This window comes from Saccostrea echinata, unplaced genomic scaffold, assembly GCF_033153115.1.
Source record: "Saccostrea echinata isolate AGI-Se365-2 ecotype Australia unplaced genomic scaffold, CSIRO_AGI_Sech_v1 ptg000025l, whole genome shotgun sequence".
Lineage (NCBI taxonomy): Eukaryota > Metazoa > Mollusca > Bivalvia > Ostreida > Ostreidae > Saccostrea > Saccostrea echinata.
Genome location: NW_026889774.1, coordinates 24,852,390 through 24,878,028, shown reverse-complemented (window position 1 = coordinate 24,878,028; position 25,639 = coordinate 24,852,390). Strand labels below are relative to the sequence as shown.

The window sequence follows — 25,639 nt, the reverse complement described above, 5'->3', positions numbered from 1 at the left end:
TGCAAGGAAAATCATTTGCCCTCCTCTTGACTTACTCGGTAAATAGCATGACATGGTCATGGTGTGGTAAATCTTTCTTTGACTTTAAGAAGTTGGTCAGTCCAAGAAGCGTAGAGCTTCCGTCCACCTTAGAACGCCTGTCGCCACCTTGCCTGTACGTCATCACAAAAGGAAGATCGCTGACATTCTGCAAAGTTATGCTAATATCTGTCAAAAGTTATCCCGACGCCTAGCGTTCCAAAACGTTTTTCTGACACTTGAAAATAAATTCACCGAGCACGAATTTTGACGAAGGACCTGAATTTTGTGCAGGTCAGTCAGAGGTCTTACCTTAGCAATGAAGAAACCGGCCAGCCGGATAGAAATGGTAAACCCGGTATTATTTATTGAAGAATATCGAAGATCCATCTGGAATTGAAAGTTATATTTTAATACCCATCAGTGATATGGTCCTATAACCTTCTGTAAACTATTAAAAATACCAAATGTAAACTAAATACTTACACCATTTACAATATGTGCGAAATAGTATTTAAGTTTTGTCATGGTTTCCATTTCGTCACCCCCATGTCTCTTGTAGAATCTACAATAAAAAGGAGGAAAAACATATATAGATTGCATGTATAAAAGTCAATAATACTTAGCTGATATAAGGATTAAGTGGGGGTATCATCTGCTAAACATATAATTTTCTACTTTAGCTGATCTTGAGAAGGAAATGTCTAAAAAGAGTTCCTTGTAGATTTTTAAGTGTTTTCTGAGATGTAGATATATAGAATATAAATTTGTCAATTTTTTTCTTATTTCCTTTATTTTTAATGCAAATTCGTGAATCTTTCTTTACATAATTGTCAGTGAGGATTTTTCAAAAATTTTAATTTGCTGCCTGTAGGTCCCTTATTCACGTACTTTTTGTTCACATGCTGTCTCGAAATATGTCTACAAAATCTTATATCCAGTTGTCATTCAGTAAATGTAATACTCGTTTTGTGGGTACAGCAAATTTCAATATAAGAATTAGTTCAGAACTGTTATAGAAAATCTATCGTTTTCCCTGCTAGACTATTGGTCTTGTAATTCTAATGAAGAAGGTTCTTTTATTAAATTTTCACACCTCTAGCATGAGGAATATTTCCTTTTTCATATATGATACAACCTGTCCCAGAATTTACACATAAGCTTACTTCTGGTACAAGCTGATGTATGTATGCTCTTCTTCTGCGAATATGTATGCATTTTTACTTATGATAAAAGTTGTTCACTGCTTGTATGTATGCTTATTTCTAATACAATCTATTATCTGTGAATATTTTCTTATACATGCTGTTGTTTTCGAGTTTGTATGTTTTTTTTTTCTTCAATACAACCTGTTGTCTGTGAATCTGTATGTATGCTTACTGATGAGCAGTTGCGAATCTGTATATAGAGATTGCAATCTCCTAATAAAAGCATTGTATACATCTGGTATAAGATGTATTTGTGAATATTGTATTCTTATATGTTTTTCAGTACATTTAATTACGTGTATTGTAGACTTACTTCTGATATAAGCTGTTATCTATGAGTACCAACACCTCCACGACATACGGTCTTTTTGTGCTATAGTTGATATCATGAAGCATGTTATCTTGGAAATCTTGGAATGTATGTCTGTCTGTTAAATGGACCATTCGTCTATCTGTATACGTCATTTCGTGACGACCCGTCGATGTATGCCAGTCTACATAGAAAAGGATAGCAATAATGTGAAAATTGTGTTTCTTTCATAAGTATGGATGAGTAAAAGAGAATTATTGCTATCATTTGCATTCAAGAAAACTTTGCATGAATTATCCACCCAATTAGTTTCTTGTCTCTTAGCATAAAGCGTCTTGAAATCGTTTCTGAAACCAAACATAGAAGAGAGCGTGATTCTGTAATTTACAAATCTGCATATACACTAAGTTTGATATTTTAAAAAAATTCACACTATTTTAGCAAGAAGTTAAAATGTCATTGGGAAAAGAAAGTGTGATTTATCACAGTAATGTTTAGCCCCTGCCTGCTGGATTTAATTCCACTCATTTGTTCAACAAGAGTTAATTATATTAGACAATAGGAATTGTGTATGTCTCGTGTTACCTTTTTCGGTAATTGTTAGTTGACAAGCTAAAAAACGAATGTAATTAGCAAACTTAGGAAGGGAAATATTAATCTTATAAGCATTATTTTTTTTCTTGAAAAACCTTATTACTTGAGAAAATTTTATGATCTATTTAAAATTAAATAATATTAACAATTATGCTTCCTGGGTAACTGTGTGGGTTCGAACATCATATTGATCAGCTCAATTTTTTTCCCAGCTTATACATGACATACATTTAGCAATGAAATGACGACGGATCGGAAGACGCTTCCTTGGCCACTCTCCGTTAATTTATCCATATATCACACTGTAAAGGTATCAAAGCAGTTTTTGTGACAACTCGAACAGATTTATACGGCAACTATACGGGGGCAGAGAAATTTTATCGGTTCCTTATGGCCTCTATAGATTTAAAGAGGGGTTGTGGGAGGGAACAACATTGTTCTTGGTCTTGTTTCCCTGTGACATTGCGACCCAATCGTCGAGTTCTTGTGCTTTGTTTAGGTGTCAATTTTTCATATGCGTAATGGTGCATTGTATCCGTTGTTTTATTCTGCATTTTTAATACATGTATGTTGACAATAAGATAGATAAGATGGGATGGTATAAATTCAGATTTACTTACTATTGATATATGAGCTTCTCTTCATGATCCTATGGCTATGTGCGGGGGTAAGGGTGTGGCTGAGGGGACCATTGGGCTCCAAGACAAACGCATCTTTTCCCGCCACTAAAACACCTTCCTACAATTTTCAGGAGAAAAATGCTCCAATAAATTGACACTGTTACAAGGCATCATTAACTGTTCTACATATACAGAAGTTTGGTGTGTCATTAAGAGAAAAGAAACCATCGATTCTTACCACTTGTGTCTGTGTGTTTGTTGGTGCCCCGCGGTCTAACCTTATTGAAAATGCCCCTTGTTTATCGGTAGTATGATAAAAAGCTATATCCTGCAATAAAAAAAATTGTGGCATTAGACCGTAGCATATTTGTTGCCAAAAAAAGAATACAATATCGCTAGAAAATATAAATCGCTTTCATAAAAGTACTCACTTGTATATTTCCATATTCACATACAGTAAATCCTTGATCTATAACACATGTTGGTACATTAATGTTTATATTATCATTTCTTTTGAGTCTTAATGTTTGGATTTCTGGGATGCCGTGAACTGTATATTGCACGTGTCGGGGATGATAGTTTCCAAAGTGCCATGGTATATTTAACGTGTAAGTTTGTTCTGCAAAATGAAGAAATTAGATATCCTTGAATCATTAAGATTATAGTTTCATATATTGCAAGATTTACCAAAAAACATAGTCAACAATCCCAATAAGCATAAATTAGTATATAAAACTGAAATCGCCGAGCTCTTATTTAAAACCAAGAAGTCAGCATATTGTTGAAGCTTTTTGTAGCAACAAAAATAGATCATAATTTTATATATTGCAAGACTTACCGAAAAAATTGTCAGTAATACCAATTAGCATAAAATAGTATATTAAACTGAAATTACTAGGCTCTGATTTGAAACTAAGGAGGCCACATATTTTCTTTAAAAACCAAAATATACCATTTAATAGAATTATTTCAACCACAAAACCAAAGAAATATTTTATATTACTTTTTGTAGTTAGTTTTGGGATGTGCAAGAATCTTCGGGTTTTCTTTTCATGAAAATTTATTTTACTTGACTTAAGATGACCTTGACTTAAAAAATCTATAAACTTTTATACGACTATAGAATTATTTTCTTTCTTTCACACAGACTATGATAGAGTGTTTATTTTAATGTCAAAATCTTATCTGTACTGACTTTTAAAGAAACCAAGTGACCTACACTTAAGTCTCATCTCCCTGCTTTTAACAGAATTTGACATCAGAATATAACATTTCTTTTTCTCCCCATTATAATTTCATGTAGTTGCTATAAGTAGCGTTTCTTGCTTCGACAAAAATGGTACTGAAAATTATTTATAATCTCTGATTGTCTCATGTCCAAAATCCATGAAAACTGTCAGTTGTCTCTCACAAGTATAGTCCTTAGTTTTCACATTGGGTCCTGTATCAGTCTTTTTGGCAGTGATACTTTGATGTCGGACGGGCGTGCCCCGTATGAGAAAACGCTACGGAGCTACGATGATTAGACTATCAATGAAATCTACATAAAGGGATCAGTGATACGTGGTTAATTACCTGTTTATTACACAAATGGTCATTAATGTCCAAACAAAAAGAATTTTGAATATATTCATTCTCGTTCAGATTCCCATCATGGAATCCAAGTCTTCTTAATTTTCTATACATATGATCTAATCAAAATTTCGTTTCACAATACCACAATACATCGTTATGTAAGAAATTTAATTTGGTTTACAGAATATTGAAGTTTTTGATTATTTCCAAATTATTTTAGTGGATTTTTCAAGTTTGATTGTGAGATTTTTTTGTGTGTTTATTTTTGACTGTGAGACTATTTTTATTGACCATACCAACATATATGACACAGATCACACTATTAGCAAGTAAAATAACTTGACTCAACTTCTGTTTCCTTATAAGTGTCATAAAACTATATACATGTACACACACATACATATTATAAGAACTCTCCACAAATGCAGAAAGTCTTACGTTGAACAAGGTTTGATTACAACACTATGTATTTCTAGAAACACAATTGTGACTTCATTAAGTGCAGTATAATACATGTATTTCTGAACATTCTTGAAGCCTGTCAAAAAATGACTGCTATGAATTTCAAATGAAATAATTAAGCAATATATGTTTCTCGGTATTTAATTCTAACCTTTTTTCTAAATTCTAGGTTAGTATGTATGAAAAGTATATAAAGTAATAAATCAGATTCCTTGTTCACCCGTCTCGTAAACACCACCGAAGTTGCCTATTTTAACACCTCTAGCAACCGCGAGGAGATTTACGCACCTGTTCTTCTGAACGGACAGTCCTCGCGTCTAATTACCAGAAATCTATGGTCGTCAGTGGAAAATGAAGCAGTTATCTGCATATATTTACATGCAGATTGGTATCAACATTTTATTACCGACCACAATCATGTAAATGTCTTTTTAAAGATCTTTTAATTAATTTTCAAACTTGACAGATCAATGGAGTATGTCATTGTGGTAAGTATCTTATAGGGTTTATTTTTCACGGTATGTGCGTGCTAAAAACTTAGGTTGCTTCATTGGTTCACCATAACATTAATTTGAAAATTTAACATATATGTTAATAAAATTGGGATTGTACCTGTTGTGTTTAAATTACCCTATATGAAATCCTAAATATACACATAAAAGTTTATTAAATATTGATATTTAACTTAATTTGCATTTTGGTTGAGACAAAAAAAGGCAAATGTAAAATTTTCGTGACGACATATTCAATTTTTCAATGACTTCCGGTTCAAGTATGTTGACGTAATTTGTATTTACAATCGCAAAGCAGATGCAATTTCCAGATAAATACTGCATGGCATAAAATTCGAAATCTACATCTGATTGCCAACGACGAAAATATGTTTGTTTTCGTCAAAACATATATTATTACATAATGCATTGTTTGCAATATAATGCAAAGCAAACACTAGTCTTTATAGCATATTAATTAGTTTTATCAATTAAGAATACACATAATGTCGTGTAATATGACATAGTTACATAAGATAATTAATAAACGCATAATGGCTTCTCACATCGGTTTCTTTTTGTCTGCCATCAGCATGTTGTTCGCGTGCAGTTTTCACCATAAACATTGGCTAACGAGCATTTTGTTTTAAGATTACTGGAGTGATGTTAAATATGATATGACAAAAGGATGAGACGACAAAAGGACGAGAAATTTTAAATGCAATCCAAGTGTAATTTGTTCATTTTTTTAGAGAATTTTTTTTTAAATTTTCTTTTTATCATCTTTATTTTCTTATTGTCTGATATTATTTTTTTTTTAAATATAAAAAGCTTACTTTGTCAAAACACTATGACACTGGTGACCCAAGGCTAAATGTTTTGATTTGCAAAAATGAATTATGCCACTTTGACGAACTTATCTTTGAAATAAGAATAATGTACAACGCTTGCTAAGATTTCTTTATTTCGTACTTGATGTCGTGCTGAGTAATCAATACTAATGAGAATCAAAACGAATTCAAGTTATGCCAACTTTGAATAAAATTTGATTGCCAAATTCAAATTACCTTGTCTTATCTCTTCAATGTTCAGTACAAACACCGTTAGACAAGATTGCCTTGAGAGATTTTTAACTTCTTTTATGCATTTGTGGTATAATCCTGTACTACTTGAACAGCTTTAATGTGTATTTAATGACATGTGGTAATTTTAACGTATGGAACTCGGACTTTTATTTAGCTTTAGACAGAGAGGATTTAGTTAAGGCTGCCATACATATCTTACTGAGTTATGGGCTCTCTTTGTCCAATCTTCCTTAGTTTTATCTACGCACGGCCTAGATCTGTACCACTCTGTCCTAGTGCAATGTATATGTTTGCTAGGATACAGCGCAGTTTTGTCTCCTACTCATATGAAATTCTTTAAATGTCATATTCCTCTATTTTTTGTTATATGTGTGCTTTTTAGGTTAAAGACCCTCTGTCCATGTTAACTAACAATACATTTCCCTCAAAAACTTATAAACGTAACAAAGAATATTTGAAGTACCGGTACCTTTTTTTTGTTTGGTGGGGCATGACATTTAACCTCTGAATTGCTCTAATACTGGTATCTTGTTCTCTTTTTGATAAGAGAATACCACTGGTAGTTTTCAGTATTCTTATTGTCTAAAATATTATTTGCAAAAAGACTTTTACTTTCAAGGGGCCAGTGAATGGCAAAGAGCATCGTTATCTTGAAATATTTCTCAAAGATACACTGATAGAAAACGTACGACATTTTTTTGTTTCCGAAATGTTTCAGAGACAGGTAGCAACTTTTCCTTTTCAGAAAGTAACCCCCTTCCCAATCCTCTCCCCAAACCATTTTTGTACAAATTCAAATGGAATCTCTCGATCAGGATCCTACTGAACAGTATTGTCGTGTTGTATAGATAGAAACTTATTGTTTATGCCAAATCTATATATATCTTGCAAGGACACACTTTTCCTTCGTTTGGCCACACTGGTTTGGTAGTCATTACTTTTTGCGACATTATTGGCACAAATCTATCACGATATGCACATTATAGCTCTATAATGGCAATGTCCGTAGAATCTGCTGTGTTAGTGAAACCAAACATTCCTTACAAACAAATATTGCATACAATGTGCGTTTTCTGTTCTGTCAAAAGTTTCTTTGACAGATTGTGACTTTTTCTTTACGGGAATTTCCTTATTACTGATAGCTGAAATAATGCACATACCTTTTTCATTTAAATGTCCAGCAAACATCAATACTCCGGAGAAGTGGATAGTCCAAATAAAATATAATATTGTACATAATGGATTTCTGGAAGCAAACATTTCTCGTTGTATCACAGACATTTTTTTGTTTTATATCAAGAAGTCAAATTCCACATCAGGATTCAAGGTAGCAATAAGATGTTTGACCTGTTGGCAAAATGTTAACAATTCCCTGTGATTTTTTAGATGTTAAAATATCAAAAAGGCTGAGCTGGGAGCTTATATCACAAATTATGAATTAAATCAGCGAAAAATAAAAACGTTCCCTTCAAGTCGGACCAAGAATTCAACAACACTTAAAAGAATTTTGTAATGCTTAAAGTCGAGCTTCCGATTAGGGTTGGTTTCTTACTACTGAGTAGTTCACTAATTTGTACTGGCGAGCTAGACTCGATTTTTTGTGTGCTCTACCTCCATGTCCCTACATCCCGTCTGTCGAGTCTGTCATCTGCACTAAACTAAAGAGACTTAGCCCCACTGGACTAATGATAAACCGCCGTCCTAGCTCTGACAAGCGATGAGAGGCCGGAAGGGATTTTGTGTGCGTGTGTGTATTCAAATAATATATATGCCACACAATACACAATTTTACCTTAAAGCTTAGGTATTGCCAAATACGGACAAAAGTAGGGGCTATGGGACTACTTTAATTATATAAGTAATTATGAAAATATTTCATATTGCATTAAAGAATATTAGGAGTGAATGCAGAGTTTTGAATTTATCCGAAGTTTGAAATAAAGTGTTTTTTAACAACTTTTTCTCTCCAAATTAAACCAAGCAACATGGGAGAGGCTCTTTTTTATTTTAAGAACAGTTGAAATTGGTCTCGAAACATCAGTAAGAAGTCAAACTTGGAAAGAAGCTGATACTTGTAATGCAGTTTTCGTATATAGTTCCACTTCATGGCTACTATATTTTTCCGAAATACATAATATTATTCAAAAGACATTTGAATAAATCAAACCAAGGTTTTTTTGTTCGGTCCTATTTTCATTTGACATACCCTTTAACTGGTTTTTCTTTGATTATGCGAGACTGCGTAGTGGACAGTGGGGGTACAACTTCAGAAGACAGTCACTGTAGCTTGATAGTGTATGTACATATTTATCCTAAATCAAATAAATAATATTTCTGATATATTCATTGATGCAGTTAGGCCCCCTCTCCTTTCCCAAAATTGCATTTTAATCGTCATTTGACAATTATGGAAGCATCAATAAACGTTCCAGATGATGTTTTTTGGCAAATTAAAAAAACAAGCTTCATTGAAGACAGTAGCTCTGGGCTGAAAGAAGCTTTACTGAAAAGAATTTTCTTTAAAAATCTTATAACTTGTCTCGAGTTTTATGTAATGTTGTTAAAACCCATTATCTCTTTTACAATCCCATCCCAACCAAAAATATACATGGTAGTTACAAATGAAATCGTATATGAACATCAACGAAATAACATGTACATTAAAAGATACTATGCATTACTGGTCTTATTGTGATTTTCCCTAACACATGGTATATACATATGTAGCACGCTGATGACTCTGTCTTTAAGAATCTAAAATACTTGCTCTAATCCTCAGAAATGGGTTCATATGAATTTTCTGTAATTACAGAGCAATAGTAATGGCGAGTGTGTGACAAAAATACGTTGCTTTTATTGTCTAAGTTCCAATTGTTGTAAACGTAGTCTTTTTTAGGGCATATGATAATAAGGTATTATTCAAAGCTGTATGGAATTGTGTATTTATAATTCAAAATAGGATAAAAAATAGAAACATAGAATTAGTAACAAAGATTTGCGATTTTAGGATGAATATTGAAAGAGAACAGTTTCCAACGTCTCTTGGCATTTGCAGGTAATTTGTAAATTAAACGAAACTGCATATTTAATGTATAAAAAAAAATCTTTAGGTTACTGATCTATTGTTCGTGAATATATAATCAAGTTCATCGTTTATCAAACTTTAAAAGAAATGTTAATTAAAAGTGACATACTAAGTCCGGTACTGTAATTAATTACATGTACGTGTAATTTACAGAACATTATTTCAATCTTAACTTTTTTTTATCGACAATGACATTATTTGACCCAAAACACACAACATCTGCTCAGTTCATTAATTTATTTCACAATTAAGTTTTGATTAATTACCACTGTAACCAAAGACATAGATAACAGTTCTTCGAATAAGCTGATTTTGGCGTTACTGATAAACAAAGAAGAAATCCACATTTCCGCATGGAATAACAAAATCCAATGTGACCTTCAGAAATTTTAATTTTGACCTTAACCAATTGCAAGGTCACATCCTATTTTCCAAATGTGAACAAACAGCTTAATGTACACAATGGATTCAATCTTCGATCTCGGGTGATGAATCTATTTTTCCCCTGAAATTCAACTGTCACCACGTTTGTGGAATTCTTTTAATAATTGTACTTTTACAACAAAATATTCATGTTTTGCTGTCATATTTTAATCGGAATCCAAACTGAGATTAATGAAGTAACAAGTGCAGTTCTTTTCCTCGTTTAATTCTAATACATTTTTATATGCTGCATCTTATTAGTTCAATATACATATCACGGGGAAATTATACAGGTGTCCAGTCATAAATTTACTTCTCTCAAAAACAAAGTTTTGAATATTAACTTACATTTTTATGAAGGCTGTGGCAGTTTTTCGAAATTGCTATTTGGGTACAGGAGATACCAAACAGGTAAAAAATCCTATTGTAACAACTATTATAACTAGAGCTAAGAGGCGAAAGTACAATTCTTTGTTTGTATGAGATTAATCACTGAGTAGGAAAACAGAGTTTGAATTCCAGTTTTCTCGCCAGGCACTCGGTCATAGAGTTCAGTAGTCATTTTCACAAAAAATCTAAAGACAACGATTAAACAAAATTGACATCTCTGTGTTTATTATTTTTATTTTGTTTTGTTTAATAAAGATAGTAATTTATTTTCTAAAAGATAACTCACCACATATTCAGATGCAAAAGAAACTTATCTTAGATACTTCTTGGAAAATGGAAATTTTTTTTTGTATCAGTCGTAAGAGATTTTGTGAAAAGCTCCACGGTATTAATTGTAGATCTTTAGGTTACATATCAAGCAAAGAAACTGGGGGGATAAGCCGAGCCATATGCCTACATAACGATCGATAAAAAATCAATAAATTCATTTTACAAAAATTTCACTTTTTGTTGAATTAATGTAATGCTTATTACCATTTGCATATAAATTTGACAAAACCTGAATACTGTAACAGCGAAAATGATTCTGATTAACACAACAAAATGGCATCACGCTCAATTTTCACAGAAACTGACATAAATTGGATGATATAACTACATTTTTTAAATAGAGTGGGTCATCGTACCATTTTTTTAGAACGATTAATGAAAGGCAATGGAAAGATGTTGCTTTTTACACTTGCAAAAATTTGGTATGAAGATCCACTCTACATAAAAAATTAAGTTAACTTACTTAAATTTTCACCGTGGTCTTAAAAAATTCTAAGTCCAAAAACGCTTGCTAATTATAGAGAACTGTATGCTATTTAAATGGAAACGTTAGTGTGACTCCGTGGTCTAGTAGTTAGCGATGAGCTCTTTAAAGGGACGTTTATGGAGGAAAGTGTTCGAGTCATGCTCTGATTTTTTTTTTTTTTTTTTTTGGTTTTAATTTTGTTTTACTTTATAAAAAATTTCTATAGGAATAACATATTTTCACTGGAAATAAAATATATACATGTAGTAATAAACTTATTTACAGTAAATTATTTAAAATGCCGGATAAAAATTATAATAGATATTTGAATACTTTTATTCCCGTTTTATTTATTTTAAATAAAAGCGCTTCTAGATCACCATTATCATTATATACGATGTTAACATTTTTATAATATCTCCACAATAAGTGTAAACACTCAATATGCAGATTAATTAATAGAAGTCCTTACCCATGTTAGACATTTGTGACAGTAAATGAAAGTCAACTGTTTAGCTTGTTCAGAATATAAATATCATTTTGAAAACTACGGTAAACATTAAAATGCGTAAGTAAATTCGAACAATTGAGAGATTTTTTCCAATAAATGTTCTTGCATAGCCGAAAAATGGGCATGGGCACATGACTCGTCTTATCCCCCCAGATTCTTTTGCTAAATATTATTACCAAAATTACAACACTTTCCTACTATTTAGACTTTGTAAAACAATTCTTCCTGGACATTTAATTTACTAAGAAAAAGTCAATCATAAAGGCAAGTGAGTTTATTGTTTATTGTTTATGAAGTCGAACAGGTGCTGGACCTAACTACCCACTCCTTAAACACGACATGCTAAAAAAGTAATAAGACTCTGTGTTCATATTCAAATTGATGAAAAACTTAGAAAGTGATGGTAAAAGTAAGATGCAGATTTACTCTTTCTCAACCCCTTTTGCATAGGAAGTACCAAAGAAGCATTAATTTTTTCTACGAACATAAAGGATTGTTTTTTTTAAAACGCAAATGAAAAAAGGACCACAGTATAGAAGTGAACCTATTTCATGCGTTCAGAAAACTTACCAAGCACATATATATCACAAATATATCACATCTGAAGATATTAAAACATTAAACACATTCAATAACACGAGAAAAAAAAAAGAGAAGGATCAAGTTAGAACTTACAGCAAACAAAATTTAAAAGTTGCAATTTGTGCAAATGGACAAAATGGACACATTAGCCTAATAGCTGGGTTGCAATTGTCGTGTAATTTTGAATGTACCGGGTGGTAGAAAACCAAAAAATTAGTCATACTGAAAATTTTGTATTAATATTGCCATTCGGTAAATCTTATATTTACATTATGACCGAATCAACTGTGATAGACGATAGATCGACTGCGGTCAATCACCAAAAAATTTTGCTAGTATCATATAACAATGAATATTACCTTGATGTGAATATTTTCACTTTTCATCTTGAAGGTTTGAAAGACACCGCGATATAAAATCGAAATAAAATTAATAAGAAGAATGAGATGGATTGCATACCAAATTTTACACCATAAAATGAACTTTAATATGGTAAAAGTATGTAATGAATATTTCAGTTGCCTTCGACGTTTGTTCATGAGCTGAAATCGACATACAAGTATATTTTAAATACCGTCTTCTATGTATGTTTCTAGTACTAAATTATGCGATTTTATGAAGTCAAACCAATGTGTCATTTCTGTCCCTACTCACATCTTCCTAGTTTCGGAGAATAAGCGAATTCAAACAAGACAAATTTTCAAGACTCCTTGAACGCGGAAAAAAAAGAAATACCACATCATTTATAAATGGTTAGTACCTTTTCTTTCTTCCGCTCAATTGATGTTCTTGCCCTAAGCACCGACAAAATTCGCATCCATTATACTGTTGCTCATTTCCCTCCCAGGAAAAATGATACAATATTTATTTTGAGTTGTTCTGTTAAACAGTAATATAGTTAATTTATTTACATCTTTTGATAAATCCAAAAATGTACACAAAGAATTCTTTACAGCTACATATGACGTATCTGAGCTAAAAAATAATAATAATACGAGATTGAGTGTAGATATACATTATATATGTTATTTACGTTCAAATTAAATTTTTTCTAATGATTTTGAACTTGAATAACCTGAAGTTTTTACAGTTAAATTAACTTTAAACTGTTTGTTATTTAAATGTGAAGTCGGTAAATAAATCGGTTATTGTTTTAAACTTTTAATATCTTTGAAACACGATTGATTTAAATTGTGTAATTTACAGGAAAGTCCTATCTTTATAGGACAACTAGAAAGATTATTTTAATTTTGTTTTCTGAACTTTTCAAAAAAAAAAAAAAAAAAAAATACGCCATATACATGTATGACTTTAAAAAGCGGTAAATGAAGGTTGTAAGAAAATTATTTTAGGAAAATCGCATTGTAAATCATGAATTATGTTTATGTATGTTTTTATTTATTGGAATAAATTGATATTTTATGTTAATTTACCAAAGTTGTGCTTTGAAGTTCCAGAAATCTGGATTTTTGGATAAATCTGGATTTATCCTTTAGATTCTATTGTCAGTCACACTTTCTGAAGAGGCCCTTTTGCTCTTGCAAGAGTATCTTATGTTCTGACAGAACGTCACCGACTGTTCCCACTTAAAACGATTTTATTGCCAGAAATAATGACCTTTTGACGGAAAGGTCAACAAGATTGGTGTTGTATACGTCATTTTCGTGTGATGAATGGGATAGTATCTAGGCTACTTATGCCGAAACTGTCCAGATGAAAACTTTTATGACTTAATATTCTTAAAATGAACCTTTAAAACAACTCGTCACGGTTGAAAAAAGAAAATCAGAAAATAATTTTCAGAGCAAGTGTATTTATGTTTAACCAGGTTAACAATATGTAGGTCAAGCATTCTGCGTAAAAATTAGTCTACAAAAGATTTTTCTCATTCACATTCTTTTCTGATATATCATTCTTCAATGTACTTTTTAAATCTTCATTTTTTAGCACGAATTTATCATTTCGATAAATATATTCTCATCTCAGAATGTTAAAACATTTTCTAAGAAAGTTTTTAAGCAATATTTGAAGAATCCCTGTAAATTTATTTTTTTTTTTTGGTATGTTTTATGTTGTGCTGTACAATAAGGATTTTTTGGTTCGCGTATATTGTCTAGAAGTTGTAACACAACCGTTCAGTGCAATTCCTCGCAATACTATTATGACATGTTTATAATGTAGCGTCTGGTCTATATTAGTGTATTGACCCACTCAATATTTGTACCACTTGCTAGCTTGCACCACAGATGCTCGATACGTTGACAATTCAACTTCGTAAATGCTATGTTCTAGTGACTTATACCCTGTGAATATTTTCAGAGATATGAGATACATCTACGCGGCTTTAGGTTCATTGAATCGAAAGTCCAAAGTCAACTCCAAAAGCCTTTTGATCACTTTATCCCACTGGCATACTTACCCTCGGTATATCAGTCGGACTAAAGCGACGTTAGGCTTGTGGTCCACCCCTGGGTGTAAAAAAAAATCTGTCTCTCATTAGAAAAGTATTTTTGTGGTTTTTCTGTAATAGATCATGCAAAGTTGACAGTTAACTTTAAAAAGCAAAGTTGAAGTTCATAATGTCCAGAAACTGAATGTCAAGTAAGTGGGTGCAAAATTCATTCCCATAATCATCGACCTTTAGCAGAAAAAAAATTAAGCCGTGTAACACTTTGATTTGATAGAACGTCCCTCTTAACTCCTGCACTGGAACCCCATTTACCAATACCGAAATCGGTGTAGGCAGGAATGCAGCCAGCAAGCAAATAGATAGTGAGAGACTGATACAAATCGAATATATGGCAACTGTGAATGATCTTTTACACAAAATACATTTTTTAAATACCGGTATTAAAATTTTCTATTTTTTTCCCCATCTTCTCATTGTCAGAGCTGAACAGGCTTCTGGTGACAAATGACATTTTCCCCAGGTACAGGGAGATAAAAAGACAACGACGCATTAACCTTTCTGTACATACAGACAGAAGCTGTGAAGACATATGTTTACCTCATAATTACCTGCGGCCCTTGTACCTGTTTGCCAATAAAACAAGTAATAATTACTTGCTTAACGATCTTCCGATGCATCGTCACAATGAACACTCATAGTGTTCCGGTATATTTTTTCCCCTTATCTATACCTCTTAAAAATTGTTCACTTTGTGGTTTTTTTCCTTGTATTGGTGATGTTCGAATATACGAGACAAATGAAATGCGACTCACTGTAAAGTCACTTATTGGTTTGATTTTTTCTTTTCAATACCATTTACTCTTTCAACAAAAACAAGACATGGGGAATGGAGAAAGCTAATAAAATACGTCTGGGTCGACGTCGCGCATATGAAGGACACACACGCAGATTTACATGTAACCAATTCGTCTAAATCGCTCACGTGAGTTTACGTTGTTATCACATACAATTTTAATTTCATAATATAATAGATCCTTAATAAATGACCATTTTTATTCTCTATATGGGAGTTGAGTCGTCTTACTTTTATGGAATATGGGCAGGCAGGCATAAAATTGATGAAATGTAGATGGTTGAAGGTTGTTACAGAAGCTCTGGTCATGAACAACCATTGTGTCATATATGTAAGTATATGGCCCTCTACAATCATAGCAGTAACGACCTTGACCTACTCAAATAACTTTTGCTAGGAATTCTTGCGTATTGAATTATGTAGCTTAGTGTTCCAAAAAGAAAGTATTATTTAAAAAAAAATCCGTTATTATTCTGCATGCAAAACTTGACAAATTACGAACGAGCAATCTTCAAGTACAACTGTATGTTTCTCTCCTCCTGTTGCTCCGCCAAAGCAGTTACGTATATATATAATATTCTCATTCGGACTCCATCATTTGGAATGTGAGGTCCTTCAAGAAACGTATGTGATAAAGTCATCCCATTTAAATTCTTCCCTTGAGCCAATGCCTTACAGATGATCAAGATGAAAAATAAAAGATTGCTTTTATCATCAACATCATTATTATTTTCAATCAAATCAGGAATTTGAGTGATAAAATACACCTCGCAATTATATTAAAAACAATAATACATCAAAGATTTTCTATAAATGGATATAGGTGTGTTGTTATTTGACTATATAATCTAGCTGCAAATATTTTTTCCTTCCGAAATCAAGGATATTTTTTCAAGTATGGATTGTTTTCTTTAACAAATTGTCTTAATATGTAGTGTCTATCTCCAGTCATAGCGTTTATAGATCGCGAATAGCCAGTAGGGTAAATTATCTTAAATTAGTTATTCATACACAATATTAAACTACAATCCTGAATTATTGAATATAAATTATTAAAATTTTGTTGAGTAACAATTCAAGTTCTCGCAATTTTTTCCCTTGTAGAAAATATACTTAGTAACCTCTCCATAGGTCTCCCAGGCGTTAAAAACAAGCGACCTGAGTAGAAAATACCTGGAAAGGTTCTTTAAAAGAGTCTAAGCTTCTGATTGTCACATATGTCCATCACTGAGTGAGGGCATATGCCATTAAATACCAAAATAATAATATCTCATTTGCATATGCCGTGATAGAAACGTGTCCTAACAATTACAGTACATTTTTAATCACTGTGAACTCCACATTGTAAAAATAAAGTTGCTCCATCGGGTAAATACCTTACCAGTAAGCATTAAAGTGCTTCATCATGTCCGGCAAATGAAAGTACATTTATCATATATTCTTTTGCAATTTGTGAGTTAATTCAGTCCACAGGCAAGTTTACAGTCATCGTTTCGCAATATTTCATCCATTAGTCAACCCTGTGTTCATAAATATCCCGCACTGCTTTCTAAATTTCTCTGATTCCGCCAACAGTATTTTGTGCATTGTTTGATGGCAAACGCCATGATGGGTAGTTGAACCCAAACTTGAAACAACTTGAATGTATATGATTCTGTTTAGCCATAAAATATGATAGGTCAACAATCTAAAGAGTTTGTTTTTTGTTTGCTCATATTCCGGAAAAGCGTACCTTCTGGCTTGATTTTTCGTTGTTTGATCTTTAATATTTATCATTAGTAGGTGCACTTTTGTAATTAGTATAAATATGTATATGCTTTAAATACGCCGGGGTTTAAACTTCAAGCTCACTGAATTCAACAAAAGTTATCATTACCAAAAATTAATTTAGTAGCGAGTTTCCCTCCATGCAGTTAGTACTGTCAGTTTGTCTAAAAGTATATTGAATATTTTTTTTGCTCTTTGTATAATTGCAGAATGTTGATATATAGAAAATAATTAAAAGCTGGAAAAAAGTCAAAATGAAATAGCATCATACAAAGAATGACTCATATCTCAGATAATAAGTTTTATAGCTAAGAAAAAAAAGATACATGTTGTCTTGTAAATAGAAAGAGGATACTAGCATGATGAGGATATTACTTTTGGTGTGCTCCAAACGAGCGATTTCATTTAAGAATACATAGATTGAATATTGACACACAATACATGTCCCAGTGATCAATCCTTTTCCTAACGAGAGAATAATGAAACTCCGTTCATAATTTCAAAACTGTTTATTTTAGAATTAAATGCTAGTACATACATCATGTAACATAAAATCTCGAGAGAAATGATAACCCTACTGAAACTGTTCAAAACAACAGAATTCATAGCAACAAACTAAGAGACATGTGTGGTCGATTTTATTTGCAAAGAGAGTTCTACAACATACATACATAATAAAGCAAATTTTATAAAAAGGACTTTAACAGAATTATACTTATTAACTAACTTGAGATTTCATATTTTCATTACAACCCTGCTCTGTTTAATTGATTTTTAAGTCACGTGAGTTACTCAGTTGACCTCTTGTACCGGTTACGATAGCCTAGTGGTAGGGCATTCGCTTGTGATCGAGAGGCCCGGGTTCGATTCTCGTTCTCCGCGCCGCGTCAAACCTACGACAAAACATAGGTAGTGACTGTTCCTTCGACAAGGCATTAGAAGTGAAAGTCATGGGTCTCTCTTAAAAACCGAGGTCTCGTGTCATGCTGGCACGATAAAGGACCCTCACTGCTCAATGGCCATGAGTGTCGAGTATAGGTCTAAATTAGAAGTCCTTCACCAGTTTGAGTTAAAAAATCTAGAATGGGACGTAAAACAGTATACAATCAATCAACTGACCTCTTGCTATCTGTTTTCGACATCGTGCGTCGTTCTCAACTTTTGAGTAGTCTCAGCTTTATCTCTGAAATGACCAAACTACTTTCAACCACTGTTGTTTTATAACATCCACCGAAGGGGGGAAACATTTCATGATCCTCTCCCTTGGGGGTCTGAGGTATTGGACCGAAAATCAAACTTCAAGTATTTTTCTAATATCTTCTCTACAACTCGACTAAAGGGAAACTGAATTGCATGCATAATTACATGAAGCCGCCTATATATATTGTCCAATAAAAAAATATTGTCCAATAAGTCAACCTTCAACCAAAATTTCCTGGTAGTGCAAAATTGAAAATGCATTGCACTTTGAAAACATGATTCTTAAATGCTTCTAGACAAAGCATGTACATGTGTATACGATTGTTAATAGGCAACGAGTCCTCTGCCCAAATTTCTGAAAATCATAATCTCTTGATATAGAATTTGGGCTCGGTGAGCAAGTTAATCATGGCTTTTTGTACAAAAGCTATAATCTAAGAAGCCATTAAATAGTTTACCCTTCTAGGCATTTCATACTGTTGTTTGGAAAATAGTACTATTTCGTAGTCATGTAGTACATATTCTTATATAATCATGTACTTCGAGTCATACCCTCCAACCAACCCCCTACCCCTTCTTATTAGATTAGAAATCTTAAATTGTATACGTATAGATATGAACACCGTGTTTGTCATTTATTATCAACTTAAATTAATGGATGAAAGCTAAGGACAATGAACGTGTTAGATGCTAAAACTTAATACAAACATTTTTATATCCTCAGGTTTGTCACAGCAGTAACTCAATTTCATTTGTTTCAGTTAAACAGTTGCTTGGAGAAAATTGTTCAATTTTTTGTTTGTTTTTTTTTTTTAAATTCATGACAGAGAACTGTAGAAATTTTTTTTATTTTCGAAAGAATAACTAATGACAGCTTTTATGGTTGTGAACTTTATTCAAGTTCATTCAACAAAGTCATGGTCAGCAGTAGAAAATTTGAAACCTACACTTATATTAAAGCTACATGAGAAATTATACATAACATAACGATTGATTATGTCTAACATGTACATATTAGATGCTAACACTTAATACAAAGATTTGTATCCTCGGGTTTGTCACAGCAGTAACCCAATTTCATTTGTTTCAGTTAAACACTGTCACTTGGAGAAAATTGTGCAGTTTTTGTTTGTTTGTTTTTTAAATTCATGACAGAGAACTGTAGAAACTTTTTTTTTATTTTCGAAAGAATAACTAATGACAGCTTTTATGGTTGTGAACTTTATTCAAGTTCATTCAACAAAGTCATGGTCAACAGTAGAAAATTTGAACCCTACACTGTATTAAAGCTACATGAGAAATTATACATAACTTAACGATTGATCATGTCTAACAGATTATGTTTGTTCGTTTGCCTTGCACAATTTTATACTCACACTGAGACGCCACCACCTGCCGGTAAACGGCTGCAAATTTAGACCTGTACTCGGTACTTACGCCTTTGAGTAGTGAGGGCTCTTTTTCGTGCCAGCACTTACTATGACACGGGGCCTTGGTTTATACGGTCTCATCCAAAAGACCGGTCTCTATGTTCCACAGTAGATTCGAACCCACTTACGCCGCGAATCTAGAGCAAACGCTCTAACCACAGCGCAACGCGGGTGATTCTGAAAGACTATGTGAAACACTTTGGATATTCAGATAACTATCAAGGATCACACGCATCTTTTTTTGGAGGATGATGTCCGTTTGTCTGTCGAGGCCCTCTGTTGTATCAAAGTTCAAACTTAATTGTAAGATTGAAAAATTAAGTCTGTACATACTTTTCACAAAGTTGCCCATATCCGATGGATGCGGCATAATTTTGAAAGAAGTTCAAAGAAAATCGGCCAAAATCGTGAATTTCCTTTCCAGTCATTTGGAGAAGACCAAGGTCACGGGGATAAAGTCATTAAATAAATATAAATGTGTAGAACACAATTTTCTGTTATGCAAGAGTGGAATGCCTCTTCATAAAAATTATATACTTATAAAGCTCACTCCTCTTGGAAGATTGACTGTAATAAAAACATTATTAATTCCTAAACTAAACCATTTAATCCTAACATTACCAAATCCCAGTGAAGAAGTAATAAGTGCTTTTGAAAAAGACTTGTATAATTTCCTTTGGAATAAGAAGAATCATCAAATTAAGAAAAATGTTATAATTCAAGACTACAGATATGGTGGTCTAAAGATGATAGATTATAAAGAATTTGTTACATCATTGAAGGCAAGTTGGATAAGACGGGTAATACATTCAAAAGCCAAATGGGTCAGCTTACTTGAGGCAGAATTAAAAACAAGTATAAATGATCTTTGGGTGTTTGGAATTGATTATATTAAGAATTTAGGCAATAACTTGAGAAATAAATTCTGGAAAGATGTATTTTTTAGCTGGTCGAAAGTATATCAGAATGAAGCTATGAATGGTTTAACACTCCAGCAAGAACATGTTTGGTACAATCCAAAGGTCACCATTGGTGGCCGGTCAATTTTTATTAAAAGTTATTTTAATTCTGGTTTTGTTTTTATTAATGATTTCCTTGATCCAAATGGTAATATTTATAGTTTTAATCATATTCAAAATAACTTTAATGTGAAAACAAATTATATTGAATATGCAGGACTAAGAACTGCTATGAGAAAGAGACTAGCCTGTTTTAAAGATTACAAAACAATTTCAATCTCCAGACCACTTATTCCTGCTAGTTTACTTATTTTTTTCAAGAGTAAAAAAGGGTGTAAAGATATGTATAATCTTCTCATTAAAAATAAAAAAAGGTGAAATAACTTCAGTTATAAAATGGAGAAAAGGAGAACAATTTTGTGAGGCATCATGGGAAAAAATATTTGAGCTACCATTTAAAACAACTCAAGAATCTAAATTTCAATGGTTACAATTTCAAATTTTACATAGAATAATTCCTACTAAAAGTTATCTTTACAAATTAAAATTAATTGATTCACCATTATGTTCCTTCTGTGATACTGATATTGAAACTATTGATCATCTTTTCGTTGATTGCTTCTGTGTTAAAGAACTTTGGTTGGAAATTGAAGAATGGATTTTGAATAAACTAAACCGGTTAGTTTGTTTCGATAAGAAATCAATCTTGTTTGGTAAATTTACAAACAGAGAACAATACAAGTTTGAGAATCTCCTTATTATGACTATGAAACAGTATATTTTTTCAAGTAAGTTCAAAAATCCAATAAAATTAAGCATTGAGGAATTAAAACATGTAATTACTGACAGAATTAGAGTTGAAAAGTTTTTACTGTTAAAAAACTGTAAATTTGAGGAATTTACAAGACACTGGCAGGAAATTGTTGAAAAATTGTAAGAATTCAAAAATCAATTTTTATTAATATTTTGAAGGTTCAGTGCCCCTCCTTTCTCATCCCCCTTCCCTCCCCATCTTTCCCCCTCTTCTTTTCTATCTTTTCTTAAACCCCCTAAAAAATAAAATTCTTTCACACATTTTTTTTCTTAATATAACTGTGACTGTTTGTATTTATAATTTGTGTGATTGAAGAATAAAAAAAAATAAATAAATAAAAATTATATACTTGACTAACCTAAGGGTAGTTAGATCTGAAGGTATTAGAGTTCTTGTCTTGTTGTTTGGCAAAATGGTTCCTCGGGACCAGTTGAGTGTCATGATCTTGAGCCATGAATATTTAGATGAGATCACCGAGTTCAAAAGTTTAAAATCCTTGTCATGGTCATAACTTTTAACACAGAGACTAAAAATATCATAGATGTTTCAGGCCTTGCTTTTGATCAGAGGGTGTGTCATCAATTTAGATGAATTACATTAACAAAAGAGGAAGGAAGTGTACACTAGCAATGTTAATTTATTCCAAACTAACGTTTTTCAAATGCTTTTTTTTTTTTTTTTTTTTTACAAATATGGCATAAATTGAGCATGCCCTGCGGTGTATAAAGTTTGACTAGGACAGCTTTTGTTAGGTTTTGTTCCAACATGACAACATACTGAAGCAATACCGGTGTATATGTACCACGTCTTGATGAGACAAAGATTGATTGACTGTATGTTGCTTTACGTCCCATTCCAGAATATTTCACTTATATGGAGACGTCAACATATACCGGTGAAAGGCTTCATATTAAGACCTCTACTCGGCACTCAAGGCCATTAAGAAAGAAAAGTTCTTGATTGTGCCAACACCTACCGTGACAAGAGATATTGATTTTTAAGTAAGGTTTCATCCAAAAGACCCATGACTTTTACATCTAATGCCAGGTGCTTGGCGAAGGAACAGTCACTTCCTATGTTTAACGCGGCACAGCGAACGAGAATGGAATCCAGGCCTCCCGATCACGAAGCGAACCCCATACCGCTAGGCTACTGTGACCGGTGTGAGGAAAGAAGATATGAGGGATGAAAGAATACGGGGGAAAGGAGGGACGGACATGTAGAAGGTGGAAGAAGGAGTTAAGAGAAGGGCATACCCGCGTTCACCCGCTAAATATATTTAACTGTCGTTATTCCGTTTGAAACAACTGATCTAACCGGCGGGAGCCCTCAGTAACTTTGCCAGTATATACTTTAATATAGAAAACAAAACTAATTTGAAGTTGTTCACCCTCAATAATTTGGCCACTACGTAATATACATTACAAAACAATGCTTATTAACATGTGTGCCCCTTGCCCCTCTACAGCGTCCAATGGCCTTTTTGTCAGGGTCAAGGATTTGTTAGGTTGTGTCCACCCCCTTCCCCAACTGAAATTGATTCCAACGGGCCTGTCTAAAACTAGTTCATGTATGTATCGAATACAGCTAATCTTGTATGTATCAAGTAACTTCTTAACAACTTTACCTTTCCGAATTTTAGAAATAAAAATCTTGGTTTTTAGGTGGTGTTGTTATCTTCGAACAATGTTTGCTTTAGGATTCAAGGTCATTAAACTTAGACGAGCTCATTTTTGATCTCGGTCTCACTTTTCAACTACAAATTTCTTTTCTAAAAATGAGACTGGTACAAAAATTTTGAGTTCATCTAAGTTTTATAACCCAGACCCTGTTCTGTGATATATTCTACAAAAAATTTTGAGATGTATCATGATGCCATGTAAAAGCCTAATTGTATAGCAGAAATAGTGAATGCTTGACCCATAATCTAATGGATGCCTACTGTTGGAAGGCTTTTATTTCACATTGCATAATTCCTGATGTTATTACCGGGTGTGCGTTCTGCATTATACATGTATTGTATATCGCAACCTACGTTATCTTTCATTCCATGACTGGTTTTTTTTTTTTAAGTTTATTGAAAAATTCAATACGTTCCCAGTGTATTAATGTTTGATCCGAGTGAATAAATAAACACTTTTCAAGGAACGCTAATGAGTTCATTACTTCATTGTTGTAGGTTGACAGCATGTCTGACGCAATAAGTTCGATGAACATATTAAGAATATAATAACTCGTATAGTAGTTTAATGTTTTATGCCAAGAAATATTCATTGGTTTTAATTAACCCGACTTAATATTAATTACAAGAACAATGCTTGAAGCAAGTCTACTTGTCTTTTATTCACATAAAATAACGTTTTTACTGTCTCGAAAGTGATGTTTTTTGCACCATTTTGACCCACTAAAAACTAAAGTGTGTCAGTTAGGATAATTTACACGCACTGCGGTCCGTAGATCTGCAGTTGCAGAGCCCCAGGGTAGCCCAGTGTTGTCATAATGTTAGCAATGATAAAAGATGACAAAAATAAAACATTACTCATACACTTACTCCCCCTTTGATACAGAATCTAGCACGTACGCCTTTTATAGACAAAATATATCAAAAACACTTCGAAGGATGCTTTTGCTATGACTTCATATATGATGGCCTTACTGCAACTCTCTTTCGATCACTTTTTGCGTATTATACGAACTTGAACTTGACCCCCGAATGTTCCCAAGGGTATGTATTGGTCACTGTCCTTAACTGCATACCTGTGATACATGTAGCTTGCCAGGAAACTGGTCACTGTTCGCACTGACACACTACACCTGAGATGAAGTGGGTCAACAATTGGTCATATCCTTGAACAGTGTAATGAGGAAAAACTTCTTGGTACATACCACCACAGTTTTCACGACGTACACATCTAAGATGATCTACAGTATCTGTAACCTTTACCATGAACTACTTTCACAGGTTATTTAAGGTCATAAGATTGACTTCATTGTCTTTCAACCGAGCATAATATGTAAATCCCATCTATGCTTTATTGCTGAAGTATTCGCCGACTTCCTTTTGTAGCAAATGGTACATGTTAGGGGTTTTGTCTAACCCTGTTGCCATTTCCCAGTAGAAGCCTCAGTATCTTGTAATTTTGACGTCAGCACATTTATCACATGCATTTTACAGGTTATAATCTTATTGCCACTTTATCAGGGTTTATATATACTAGTAGTGTTTCACCAAATGTTCTTACTTGTCTGTAGACTATCTTTTCTGATGTGTAAACACTTAAGTGAACATCTGTGGCTGTGGTTAGATCCAATATGAGTATGACAAATGTTTGGTAAACTCCTTAAGGAAGCAATCTTAAATTTAACCTTTAAATATGACTATCAGCTGATACGAAGTTATTAACCTTTGACCTTATAATGAAGATTCTATCTTTAACCTAATTGATGGGAGGTACAGAAGAAGTATACATGTGTATATATGTATGTCAATTTCACTATGACAGCCTAGTCTAATAATCGGTAGCTTTAGTCGAACGATAGCTTTAGGATTCAATAAAATTATTTCTCATGTATGTTTAATTTTATATCATCAGACTACTTGAACACTCAAATGAATATTCAAGTAAAGCTACCATATCATACAAAGTACATCTATTTCTTTATACAAGTATTAACTTAGTAGAAATACCTGTGTCTAAAGAGCATATTTCATCTAAATTAACCTTATCATATATTATCAAATGCTATGGTTTGTTACTGCTTCTCAGGACGCCAGTACTTTTTCACTTAAAGCCATTCAAACGTGTCAAACTCGCGCTAAATTATTGTCCCTCGACTGGTAAACAAAGTGAAATGTGAAGATAACGAACAGTAATCAAGCTCAAAGTCTACTGGATCAATACAAGGTGGGAACGGAGCAAACACGGACCTCTAAAAATATTAGAGGTGGGATCAGGTACCATGGAGGAGTAAGTATCTCCCATCGACCGGTCACACCCACCTTGCCCTCCTTGATCGGACAAACGGAAAACTTCGTAGACAATTTATTGTGAAAAG

At 32.9% G+C, this 25,639-nt stretch overlaps 2 protein-coding genes across 5 annotated transcripts in view; both read right to left on the bottom strand.

The window, feature by feature from the left end:
• The window catches only part of LOC133192256 (A disintegrin and metalloproteinase with thrombospondin motifs adt-2-like), a 435,058-nt gene extending 426,982 nt beyond the window's left edge, over positions 1 to 8,076 (bottom strand). For 2 of the 3 annotated variants that reach the window (XM_061328248.1, XM_061328247.1), the window contains exons 1-8: positions 7,524 to 8,076; positions 3,182 to 3,369; positions 2,989 to 3,078; positions 2,751 to 2,868; positions 1,540 to 1,720; positions 505 to 583; positions 331 to 408; positions 36 to 187 (exon numbers count right to left, since the gene is read on the bottom strand). In XM_061328248.1, the coding sequence (XP_061184232.1) occupies positions 36 to 187; positions 331 to 408; positions 505 to 583; positions 1,540 to 1,720; positions 2,751 to 2,868; positions 2,989 to 3,078; positions 3,182 to 3,369; positions 7,524 to 7,644 (1,007 nt within the window). In that variant the 5' untranslated portion in view covers positions 7,645 to 8,076. The remainder of the gene's footprint in view (positions 1 to 35; positions 188 to 330; positions 409 to 504; positions 584 to 1,539; positions 1,721 to 2,750; positions 2,869 to 2,988; positions 3,079 to 3,181; positions 3,370 to 7,523) is intronic. The other variant, XM_061328250.1, reaches the window with a different exon arrangement.
• The window catches only part of LOC133192259 (prenylated Rab acceptor protein 1-like), an 82,170-nt gene extending 62,681 nt beyond the window's left edge, over positions 1 to 19,489 (bottom strand). For both annotated transcript variants that reach the window (XM_061328254.1, XM_061328255.1), the window contains exon 1: positions 19,485 to 19,489. The gene's annotated coding sequence lies outside the window, so the exon portion shown is untranslated. The remainder of the gene's footprint in view (positions 1 to 19,484) is intronic.
• Positions 19,490 to 25,639: the final 6,150 nt, after the last annotated feature.